At 40.5% G+C, this 13,045-nt stretch overlaps 1 protein-coding gene across 1 annotated transcript in view; it reads left to right on the forward strand.

Moving 5' to 3' along the window:
• RAB31 (RAB31, member RAS oncogene family) overlaps positions 1-13,045 on the forward strand; it is a 133,555-nt gene that overhangs the window by 73,926 nt on the left and 46,584 nt on the right. The window contains exons 4-5 of the mRNA XM_028123971.2: positions 8,707-8,778; positions 10,063-10,169. Coding sequence (XP_027979772.1) covers positions 8,707-8,778; positions 10,063-10,169 — 179 coding nt within the window. The remainder of the gene's footprint in view (positions 1-8,706; positions 8,779-10,062; positions 10,170-13,045) is intronic.

Raw genomic sequence — 13,045 nt, forward strand, 5'->3', positions numbered from 1 at the left:
TCTTCCCATCTCAAGATCAGCTGGGTCAGCAACCTTAATTCCGTTAGCAACCTCAGTGCCCCCTCGCCATGTAGCATAACATATTTTCAGGCCCCAGCGATTAAGATGTGGACATCTCTGGGGACTGTTATTCTACCTGCCACCTCCTTATAACAGTTCCTGTCACATACCAAGTGTTCAATAGATACTAGTTGAATGAATGAATATGTTTACTATAAGTCCGTATCTGCATTACATCAACTTATGCAGCGTTTCATTGCAGGGAAGCAACTGAAGAATGGAAAGAGTATGGAATTTGGAGTCAGAAGATCTGTGTTTGAGGGCTGGTTACACCATTTAAGAGCTATGTGTCTGTGGGCAATTTACTGAACCATTCTGAGCCTATTTTCTCATCTGTAAAATGGGAAGAGTTTTATGTAGTCCATCTGCCTTCACAGGGTTATTGATTTATCACGTGTGTTCTGTCATTATGTATTTGTGAGTCCCTGCTATGGCCCAGATAGGGGGTCAGGAGGGTTCTGAGAGGAGGTGGCAGTTGAAAAAGGTGTGAATGAAAGGTGGGAGTGAGGATGTCTAGTGGAGGTGGGTCCAGTCCGGGGAAGGCATGTGGGACGCCCCTGAGGGCTCCATGGGGCTGCGTGTTCAGGGAGCAGGGAGCAGGCCAGGGGCTGGGGAGAGAGAGAGGGAAGACGGGCCGAGTGCCCCAGTGACACCATAGGACAGTTTGGATTTTATGCTTAGTAAGTTAGAAGGATATTGAAAAATGACACAATTTGACTTTGAAGAAAAAACCATTCTGCTTTACAGTTAACATAATATGACGTCGAGTGTTGGCTTCCGAAGATTCCAGTGGTGGGGGTGGGGGGAGGGGAGGTGGAAACATGCCAGGGGCCATGTGTTCGGGCTGATCTTGAGACTAGGAGATGAGAGCATGGAAGTGCATTGTACCATGCTCTCTTCTTGTGCGTATGGTTGAAAATTTCCACAATTAAAAAGTTAAAAATAGATTCGATGGTATGTGTAAATAACATAACTCAGAAGTTGAAAACAGGATCCCTCTGGCTGCTGTGTGGCCACTACAGTATCTAAATTCTCCAGTGGAAACTTCCAGATAACCAGTCAAGGAAAGGTGGGTCTGCAGGCTGTACTCGGTGAACACAGTGCAGAGGCCTGGGTGCCTGGTGCTTTGGGGGTGAATGAAACCACATGCCTGCAAGTGTGTTTTGTGTGACCCTGATCTCTTCCTAGCAAGGTGCTGTCACAGATTCAGGAAGCTCGTCGTGGGTGCCCAGCAAGGCAGGCTTTTCTGCGGGCACCATGGTGGCAGGGCTCCAGGACGGGTACCACCACCAGGGAGTGCTGGGTCAGGCCCCACTCTGGGGCCCATGGGCCACGGTCTGCCCTGCTCCGGGTGTAATCCCAAGTGATGTTTGCTTTGCTGTCCTGTTCTGCAGAGAGACGTGTCTTGAAGATGGGATATTTACTGTGAACAGGAGGGCTGTATCCAGGCGGGAGAGACCAAAGCAACCTGAGCAGAGTGCAGCATACAGAGAGGAGAGCCGTGACCAACCCTCATGGCATTTCCTTCCAATGAACGGGGATTGTGTGTGATGAGAAACACAGATAACTTCGGGACAGGGTGGGACAGAGTTCTGGACTTTGAGGAAATTCCATTGGCTTGCTAACAGGAATTAGAGCTGAGGTTCTCTGTAGTTGGGTATTAACATGGGTGGGAAGAAATGTATTTCCACATCATTTCAAAACCTTGACTTCTTATACATTATTCTAGGAATCAGAATATGCCAGCTCATTACCTTGTCTTTTACAAAACATGAATCCGTGCCTTCCCCACCAACACCTTCTTTTGTGGAAGGATGTTTGGATTTGTGTTTTATCATTGTCTCCTAAAGAACGTATGGACCGTACCTTGTCAACAATGGAGTCAAAGGGAGGTCAGGTTACCTCTAAAACCCAGCTTCCTCCTGGTACTTTTGCTTCAGTGCCCAGATCCCTGAATGTCGAGGAAGCTCTTTGACTTTAACTGGCAAATTGAAAGAAAGAAGAAAGAAGGGGGGAAAGAAAATCCCTTCTCATTGTTAAAGTAGTGTATCCTATTAAAAATTTTAAAGAAATAATCCAGACATATTATAACAAGTGATGGTCTGCCTATAATGGCATTATTCAGAAATAACTACTGTTAGTAGTCTGCCATATAGTTTCCCAGCCCTTTTTCTATTCAACTTTACCTACTATTGGATTGTAGGACATCTGAGTGGGCATATTAAATAGGCCTTCTTCTTTTCTGTGGAGAGAGAGGGTCTGTGTAAACCTCAGAAACATTCTTCTGAATGGCACAGAAAGAACATTCAGTAATGGTTTTTCCATTCAGCTTTTGCCAGCTGAGAATGTTGGGAATGTCAAGAATTTTCCTCTACCACTTCCCTCTTTGTTTGAATCCTAATGAACCACAGGGTATTTTTTTGGCTTCTGCCTTGACTGTCCATGGCCTCAGGGTTCTGTGGGATGGTGAGAATTTCTGATTGTGTGTTGGCACCAGACACAGGCCAGCATGGGCTCCCAGGGACAGTGTTCTCTGAAGATTGTAACACATAACCCATCCCTACAAGTTTCTGGACTTGATGCAAGAGCAGTCTGGCTTGGATAATTCTCATCTGGGGAGGCAGAGCCCAGCTGGAGCCTGTCCTTGTTTGGAAACTTCATGTGTTTTCCACTACTGCTCATTCTTGACATGCAGAATTTTTGCTGCTATGGAATTTATGATGCCACAAACCTGCATTTAAGGAATTTTGCCTGAAGCAGACTGGGTGGTCTGGAGGATTAGGATATTTCCTGGAATAAGACTTTCCACTGTGTGCTGAGCAGTGTGTGCATGCACACACGTACAGGACGGTGTGGGATGGGAAGAAAGGAGGTTTGTGTTGTAAGTAATGCACTTGGAAGAATCAAGAGCTGGGCAAAGGAAGGAGGTTCCATCTAGAGTCTGCCTTACTTTGGCCATAAGTATCGTCACAGAGCTGGAAAAACCTTAGTTATCACCACCGACCCCACCCCCACTGTTACCTGATATGAAAATATTGGGGTTTGCAGCCAATGGTCAAGAAAGAATTCTTGAGGCATCTTCGGTGCAAACAGGGTGATTTTATTAAAACATGGGACAAGACCTGGTGGGCAGAAAGAGCTGCACTGGGGTCATGAGGAGTGGCAGTTTACATACCTTTTAAGTTGCAAGTGGGTTAGGGATAGCGTCAGTCTCTAAGGAATTTGGAAGCAAGGTTGCCAGGACCTTGGAGGGCTAGCTGTTGTTAGGAAAAGGTCATTTACTACTAGTAATAACTGAGTCATGAGTCCCTTCAGATGTATATCAGTGGGCGATATGCTTGGAGGATGATTGCTAACACATATCTTGTGGGGGGGGAGGGTAGAGATAAAGGAAGTTTCCAGAGGAATTTTTATATGTGAAAGGAGACTTACAGGATCCTGGAGGTGAGGTTAAGCTCAAGTATTTAACATTGAGGCAGTTGAGTCCCTAGAGGAAGGTCACTCTGCCTGTCTCAAGGACTTATCAATGGGTTGTAAGTTGTAAGGAAATTTGATTTTTTTTCTTTTACTTTTGTTTCCCACATCACCACCTGTATTTTACCAGAATAGAGCCAGGCATGGATGTCTAGACTTCCTTTGAGTCTAGATCTCTTCATACTTTGCCTTTAATGTGGGCTCTGAGCATACTGGGTCTCAAGATGTTAATACATATTACTTGAAAAAAGGTTAAAAAAATCAACTGAGAAGTCTGAATTAAAACCAAAACAAATAGGTTTCTTTACTACAGAAATTTTCAGAGCCTTTAATGTACTAATAATACGTCACCAATCTCCAGGGGGGCATTATTACATATAGCATTTATCAAACTTATTTGGCCAAGAAACCTTTTTTCCGAAAAGCACCTCACGAGCCCAGGGTTCTGTAGAAAACCCTTGGGAAGTATCAGACTGCTCCCCTTGTGTCTCGTGCCATCTCTTATTTTTCAGAAATGTGAGTTTCACTGCTGCGCAGCAGTCCATTGCTTGGCTAAGAGCAAAGTATGAAGAGATCTAGACTCAGAGGGAGTGTAGACAAATTTACGTTTCTGGTCCCTGATGGCTAGACGTTGAAAAAGGTTCCAGTTTTTCAGCATGACTGATAATTCTGGAGTGAATTCTGGTTACTTCGTGACCATCTGTGACCATTCCCTTCAGAAGTGCAATTGTTGAATTAGTGTATGAACATTTTCAGGACTCTTGCTATTCATTGTCTGCTTGCTTTCCAGAAAGGTTATACCTACTTATCCTTTCCTAGTTGCCAGAAATGGGGACAAGGTTAACATCCATCTGTAAAAGTCTGAGAAGCTTGAAGAAGACTGTTCCCTTCTCTTTTATTCTGTAGACATGCAAAATTAAAAAAAAAAACACACAGTCACACACACTAAGTACATAAACAGCCATTTCTTTTGAGGGTCAGATTGGCTTTTCACAATTCCCTGTGCTTTTTCTAAATAATTAAATGTCACTTGAGAGTTATTTTAATTCAGTATTCTAGATATTTTGCTGGATAGTTAGGGAAGAAGGGATTTTGAATTGGCATCTGTCCTGCTAATTTTCAAAGAACTCTTCAAGGTGAGATTTAAAAATTATAGCAACCTCCTGTGATTGTGAAATTTTGTTTCTACAAGAATCTTTTATGTGAGTGTTTTCATCAGTCTTAATTTGGACTCTACAGAAATTGAATTATGTCATGTTGAGTACTGAAGCCAATTGTGGTGCTTTTGTTTTTATATTTGTATGGGGAAGAGTATACACATTGTAGACCAGAAGTGATTTATCTTTTTGTCCTCCACAAATATTATCCTTTGGTCAATGCATTATTGGGTTTTAGAACTGAGACGAACTTTTAACTCATTAAAACCCCCAAGTCCCCAGCAATAAAGTCATTTAAGTGGCTTCACCAACAGATTTATTTCAAAATGATTCCATTTGGAGGAAGGAAAGAACAAGTAATGCATTATATACAAAGATCTATTCAATAATTCATGAGACCTGCACACCAGTGACCATTTTAGATTCAGTTCATGGCATTATAACTGAAAATGACTCTGTCTTAAGAAGATATCCACAATTTGCTCCTTTCTGTGCTTGAGTCCACAAGCATCTTGATTTTTGAGATATAAATTTTGTACCTATATGGTATGTTTAAGTGGACCTTTCTTATATGGAAGCTATTTTGAAAAAAAATGGGCATTTTATGTAATTGGGCTAAAGGACACTTTATATGCATTCCTTACCCTTAGCAAAGCAGGAATGTTTCAAAAATACATTGCTTTTTCATCCCTTTGGGCAAGAATTCTGATTTTATTTTCTACATGTGGAGTGGATTGCCAAAGGACAGATTAAAAATAGATTTATTGATGCCTAACAATTACAACAAATACACAGTGTTGGGCAGTGAATTTGAAAGGCATGCATGGTAAATGGCCCGCTGTCCTCCAGTGAGTCCTGGCGAGTGGCCAAGGGCCGTCAGCTGGGAACTCTTGGGTTCATCCTGAGCTCCATCCAACCCATTCCCTTTTACAAAAACCACAGAGGCACCAGGGCAATTTCTGTTCAAGGTGGAGGCTTGCACAAGGCCTGGGAGTTGAGAAAGAGCCTGCTTCCTTCCACACTCTTGAGAGTGCCGCACTAGCCTTCTCAGGAACTGATGTGCTTCATATTTCCAAAGAGGATCATTTCGATTTGGCAGGTCTTTATTCAGTGATAAGTATTATATGGGAAATAAACATGAATGAATAATGGTTCTGTTGTTTGCTGGAAAAGCTTCAGGATCCATCCTTCCTTCCCTCCCTGCTCCTTATCCTACTCTCCAATAAAAATGGCTGCCTTTTCTTTTTTAACTTAAAAACCTGTTTTATTTTTTTAAAAAAACATTGTAAACATTTATGCTATGTATAATGCTATTCAGACTAATGGAAGAGTCTGCTGTGCGGACTCTTATATGAAAAATGTACAAATCACTAGAAATCCCACTGTGAACATTTTGAGAAACATTGTTATAGCTGTACACATAGACACACCCACTCACATTTTACCCTGAATTACAGCATGCTTCATAGGCTGCTTTGAGACTTTTTTTTTATTCCTTCAACAGTATGTAACCTTTTCCTGTAAATGAAAATCCCCACCACCATTTTAATTATTGCAGAATATTCCATTATATGCAGATACCATTAATGGATTCTCTATGATGAACCGTTAGGTTGTTTTCAAATATTTGCTCCCGTGTATAACATAGGGATGAGTAGCTTGGTGTGTGTGATGATCACTCCAATATATGTTCCTGTAAGTGGAATTGCTGGGTCAAACAATATGCACATTTTAACTTTTGATATATATTATCAATAGTGGTTTTTAAAGAAAGTCTCTCTCTTTTTTAAAAAAAATAAAAATTACATATTTAAGTGTGCAACACGATGGTTTGATGTACATAGATATAGTGAAATTATTACTACAGTCAAACTAGTTAACATATCTTCTCACATAGTTACCTTTTCCCTTTTGTAAATGATGAGAGCACCTGAAATCTACTCTTTTGGCAAATTTCCAGATTCAATACACTATAATTAACCACAGTCATCATGCTGTGCATTCTATTTCTAGAACTTATTCATCCCCTGTAACTGCAACTTTGTACCCTTTCACCAACATCTCCCCAACTCCCTCCCTTCCCCGCTCCTGGTAACTACCCTTCTAGTTTCTGCTTCTAAGTATTTGACTTTTTTTTTAAAGATTTATTTATTTATTTATTCATGAAAGACAGAGAGAGAGAGAGAGAGAGAGAGAGAGGCAAAGGGAGAAGCAGGCTTTGCCCGATGCGGGACTCGATCCCACATGACCTGAGCCGAAGGCAGATGCTTAACCATCTGAGCCACCCAGGCACCCCAAGTATTTGACTTTTTAAGATTCCATATATAAGTGAGATCATGCAGTTTTTTTCTTTCTACATCTGGCTTATTTCACTTGGCATAATGTGTTTTAGATTCATCCATGTTATTGCAAATGGCAGGATTTCCTTTTTAAATGCTGGATAATATTCCATTGTGTATATATACACACCAAATTTTCTTCATTCATTCATTGATTCATTCATTCATTCATCAGTAGGCACTTAAGTTGTTTCCATGTCTTGTGCATTGTGAATAGGCTGCGATGAACATGGAAGTGCAGATATCTCTTTGAGGTATTTGATTTCATTTCTTTTAGGTATATACCCAAAAGGGGAATTGCTGGATCATATAGTTATGCATTTTTTTGTGGACCCTTTGTATTCTTTTCTACAGTGGCTGCACCAATTTATATTCCCAACGCATTGGGGTTCCCTTTTTCCCACATCCTCACCCATACTAGTTATCTTTTGTCTTTTTGATAACAGCCATCCTAACAGGTGTGATATCTCATTGTGATTCTGATTTGCATTTCTCTGAAGGTTAGTGATGTTGAGCATCTTTTTATAAGAAGGTCTTTTTTTAAGATTCTATTTATTTATTTGAGAGAGACAGAGAGCTTGAGAGAGAGAGAGAGAAAAAGAGAGCGAGAGAAGGGAGGGGCAGAGGGAGAGGGAGAAGCAGACTCCCCACTGAGCAGGGATCCTGACAAGGGGCTTGAACCCAGGACCCCGGGATCATGACCTGAGCAGAAGGCAGATGCTTAACCGACTGAGCCACCCAGGCGCTGCAAGAAGGTCTTAAAATACATTCCCATGTAACATGTGAGAGTGGCCCCCTGCCCAACTCCAAACCAATAATGGATATAATAAATCTTTTTGATATTTAATAAATTAATACATGCCTCTTCATTGCTTTTATTTTCATTTCTTTTACTGTAATTGAACGTTTAAAAATATTTATTGGCAATTTGTCAATTTATTGGCAAAATGTCTCTTCCCTGGAGATTTATCTATGTATATCCTTTGTCCATTTTTTTGTTAAACTAGCTCTTCCTTCTCAGCTTTCAAAACCTTTCCACGATATAGTCTTCAAATATATCCAAAGATCTGTTCTTCAAAATATACATGGAATCTCTATGTATCCTCGGCATAATTATCTATCCTGTTTTGGGATAAAGGGTTCTCGTGACCAGTGAGTCTTGCTTTGCTCACGTTTTGGAATGGAGCTTTGTCTATGTCACCGTGTGTCTTTGAGGGACAGTAGCTGTGCAGGCTGAGGATGGGATGGGGAGGTGCCCTTGCTCAGTGGCCCTCATTAAGGACTCAGCGAGGGTCTTATGATCTGTGTCAGTCTCCTTTTGTCCTCCCCTTGGCAAGCATCTTTTTCTTACCACTGAATAATTCTAATGAGATTGCCCTGGGTCAGTCGTATTAAATAAGTAATGAGCAGTAGAGAAAAGAAAATTCATAGAAGAGGAACATTTAAAATAAAATTTATTTTTGACCTTTGCCTAAAAGTGAATTTCATGGTCTGTCAGCCTCAAGCACATGTACGGTCGAGGAGGAGAATTTATTGCCTGATAGGGTTCCTGGGACAATTCTAGGGGGAATTCGGGGATCCTACAGGGATAATGTAGGAGGAAAATTTTGTATTTAATTTGGGGTTGCATAAAATGTGTTGACTTTGGCTTAAAACTATGCATTGTTCTTAAACAGTTTCATTCACTGGCTCCCATGTACTATCGTGGATCTGCTGCAGCTGTCATAGTATATGATATTACCAAACAGGTAAGAAAATAAAAGCCCTTTAAAATTTCAATGCCCTTCATGTTGATTCTCTGTCTTAGAAAGACCAAAGCAGAGACTTGACTGCTTGAGTCTTGCCAGTAGCCTGGAATGAGATTTCATAGCATGGTAGCCAGGGATAATCAGCACCATATATTGAGTTTATTCACCTATTTGCAGTGAAGCATTTCAAATTTATCGGCCAAATTAAATAAACAACAATGATCATTTATTTTTAAAATTGACTGTCTGTTTGTAGAGGCAAGGTCATGCCTGCCAGTACCGCTCTCCAGAACATCAGGTTTTCAGGAAGAGGAAAATTATTTTTAAGTCCTGCATGTTTTGTAATTATGGAATGGTTATTTTCTATTAGTGTTTCAATGACACTACTTAAAATGTCAGGGATAATGTTTATGTATGTGTAGTGTATTTGCATATATATATAGTATACCATACTTTTAGTAATCACATTGAGATCTAGGCTATTCATCAAGGAACTGCAGTGGTTTGCTGGCTGTTTTTTTCCACTCCTGGAGTGCTGACTCAGCGCACAGGACTGCTGGTTCAATGATCCATCACTGTTACCATCCATGAATTCCTGAACTCTTCTAACTAAATATGGTGTCTACCTTGACTGGTTTGCTGGAGGAGGGTTGTGAGTGAAGGGCAGAAGGGAAGACAGGACAAGAGGAAAAGAGAGAGAGGGAGGGGGAGGGAGAGAGAGGAAGGGGGAGGGAGAGGCAGGGAGGGGGAGGAGAGACAGGGAGGGGGAGGGAGAGATAGGGAGGGGGAGGAGAGACAGGGAGGGGGAGGAGAGAGAGGGAGGGGGAGGGAGAGAGAGGGAGGGGGAGGGAGGGAGAGGGAGGGGGAGGGAGGGAGAGAGAGGGAGGGGGAGGGAGGGAGAGAGACAGAGTATGCATGTATGTATTCTTTCTCTTTCTTTCCTGAAATAAGCATGAACATGTCTAGTCCTATGACTTAAGTCTTTTTCATGTTGAGTCAAGGCTATCATTTTAAATTAATGTTATTTGTAGAAGAAAATTACCAGTATGATTTTCTTAACTTTGTCAAGTTTCAGTTTTAGAAAAGGAAACTTTTACAGGCTATTTAAGTGTAACTTAGCTAATATTAAGTTTTGTGCCAAGATGGGGGTAGGATGTTAATGTATGTGAGTTTCCTAAAAATATTTTCCTCTGTTAAATTGGGTTGGGTTTATATTTCTACTTGATTGAAATACTGTGTTGATGGGTCTTTCCAATGATTGATTGATTTACATTTTGGGTTTAGGATTCATTTCATACCCTGAAGAAATGGGTGAAAGAACTGAAGGAGCATGGTCCAGAAAACATTGTAATGGCTATTGCTGGAAACAAGTGTGATCTCTCAGATATTAGGTAAGAAGCATTAAAAAATTTTTTTGGTGAAGTGGATATCCTCCATCTCTGAAGGTCTACATGTACAAAGCTGTCATGCCTGTGTTGTTAAGTCTGTTCTCAGTATAATGATTTAATCGACGGGCATTCACTTGTGGTGGTCTAGGTAGTACGTATTCAACCAGAGTAGAATTAAGGGAAAATAATAGGAAGATGCAAATTGGATGGATCACCTAGGAGTGGGTATTAAAACCAAATCTCCCCTACAGAGCACAGGTACATCCCTGACTCTAGAGGTCTTTGGGTTAAATGCTTTTATTATTTTTGTTGTTATCTTTTTTGTTACTTATTGACATTATTACAACTATGGCCATTTTAATAACACTTTCATATGGTAAGGAAAGTTAGAATTTATAACATTTCCCATAGCATCTGTGTTTGTTTTAGTTCTAACTTTAACTTAAGGGTGTAGTCAGGTCTATATAATCTCGCTATTTTGTTCTAGGATCTGAAGGTGACATATCATATAGAAACACTTTGGTTTCCTTCAGAGACACTGGATTGTTGACCTTTCTTTACCAGGAACGGGTTTGCAGGGACCCAGTCCACAGGGACTAGAGATTTAATGATAGCTTTATACAGCCTGATAAGCTAGCTACTTCTACTAAATAAAAATGCAATGAAAAAGGAATAGTGAATTTGCATCATCTCCATCCCCCTGGTTAAGTCTCTGCAATTCCAGTCTTTGGTCTTCATAAAGACAAAGACATCATGCCTCAGGTTTTGCTCATCCAAGTACGATTAAGCCAAAGTTTGATAAATAATGGAAATAGATCTTGCAAAAGCTCTTAACATGGCCTTTGACAAATTGCTCTGTTTCTTTGGGATTTCAAAAGCTTTGTATCACATTGCATCGGTTTGGTTTATAATAACAGCCATAAACACCACTTAATCATTTGTTTTTCTGGGGGCTGGACAAATCTTTAAACTCCCCAGACTTAGTTCAGATCTCTTCGTTCTTTACTGTAATCCTGAAAGAGCTTACTTGTCTAGAATTGCAAAAGAATCACTTTCAACTTTTGTCATCAGAAGGGGGTGGGGTGGGAGGGTAGAAACAGTCTTTGCTGAGGGCAGGCGCGGTCATCTGACACCACTGAATTGCAGTAAAGGTGTGCCTTCAAAGGTACTAAGCCTTCTGTATTGTGGCGGAGCTGATGGACTAGAATTTAAGCAGACAATGATATAAAGTTGATTGGAATTAGTTAAGATTCTTGGTGATGTGGAACTGAATCCCACTTAAATTGTTTTTGGGAAAAAGGGAACTTAATTAGAAGGTACTGATATCCACATGGTAAAAAAGCAGAATTGCCTGACTGGCATTTGATATGTTCCATTTTTAGTCTCCGGCACTCTCTCTGTTTCTAGTCTAAATTGCCATGGAAGGATTTCCTCATATCATGACAAGACATTTGTGGCCAAGAGAGGGGATTTGGGTGGCGGCACAAGATGACTTTTCCCACCATCACCATGATGAGAGTAGGAAGGTAGGTAGTCTTGAAGGGGGAGAAGCTCCTAGAAAAGCACAGCTTGGCCAGACCAAATATGTCTGTGACATGTTGGCTTGGCCACAGACACCTGAAGACAGATGTACCATGTCTCAGGGTGGAATTCATCTTCCATGCACTGGTATAGTATTTGCCCGGCCTATATGTAGTTTTCAAAATGCCCCAGCTAACACCATCCATCCATCCATCCATCCATCCATCCATCCATCCATCCATCTCCCTTTCAACCGTAAATTCACACACAGCCCCTCCATCCCAGTGGGTGACAGGCCAGGTGCTACATCTAGTGGCCACATCATGGGGCCGCTCTCCCACTAGTTCATGTTTCTGGGTAGTACCCTTTCTTCTCTGGTTTGGCCTCAGTGAGGTCTGCATGTGACTTCTCAAGATCCTGCAGTTGTGGTTTAAAGTGTGGAGTATATATCTTTAGTTACACACAAAGTTGTGTTAGATGCTACTTGTTATTGAATCATGCAGCAAAGAAATGACTCCCTTTGCAATTCTCTTTCCAACCTCAATGAAGAAGACCAGTTCAATTTAAGTCAAAGAGAAAGACCAGTTGGATGTTAGTAAATTTTTAATTTTTAAATATTTATTAATAGATAATTTAAAATTTTAATTTATTTAGAAATATATTTCACTGAACTAATTTAGAAACCATAAAATCCACCTGTTTTAAGTGTACAGGTCAATAAATTTTTGTACAGTTATAAGGTTGTACAGTCATCATCACATCTAATTTTAGAACATTTCCATCACCCTACAAAGACCATGCCAATTTACAGTCACTCCCAATGTCCAACTCCTTCCAGCCCCTGGCAACCACCTAATGTACCTTCCTGTCTTTATAAACTTGCTTTTTCTGGACATTTTGTATAAATCAAATCATGCACTTATGTGCTCTTTCGTGAGTGGCTTCTTTCACTGAGCATGTTTTTGAAATTCCTCTGTGTTGTAGCGTGCATTAGTACTTCATTCATTTTTAGGGCGGAATAATATTTCATTGTATAGATATACCACATTTTATTTTCTCATTCACTAGTTGAATGAAACTTGAAATTTGAGTTGTTTCCACTTCTTGGCCACTTTAAAAACTGCTATAAACAATAATGGACAAATTTTGTGTGGACATAGGTTTTCGTTTCTCTTGGGTATATTATGAGGAGTGAAATCTCTGGGTCATATGGAAACTTTGTGTTTAGCAATTTGAAGAACTGCCCAACTGTTTTCTTTTTTTTTTTTTTTTTGCCCAACTGTTTTCAACAGTGGCTGCACTATTTTATGTGCTTACTGGCAATGTATGAAGTTCCAATTTCTCTACATTCTCAACCA

The sequence above is a fragment of the Eumetopias jubatus genome, unplaced genomic scaffold (assembly GCF_037043125.1).
Source record: "Eumetopias jubatus isolate StellerSeaLion01/CBP00866 unplaced genomic scaffold, mEumJub1_p1.0 scaffold_16, whole genome shotgun sequence".
NCBI classification, from domain to species: Eukaryota; Metazoa; Chordata; class Mammalia; order Carnivora; family Otariidae; genus Eumetopias; species Eumetopias jubatus.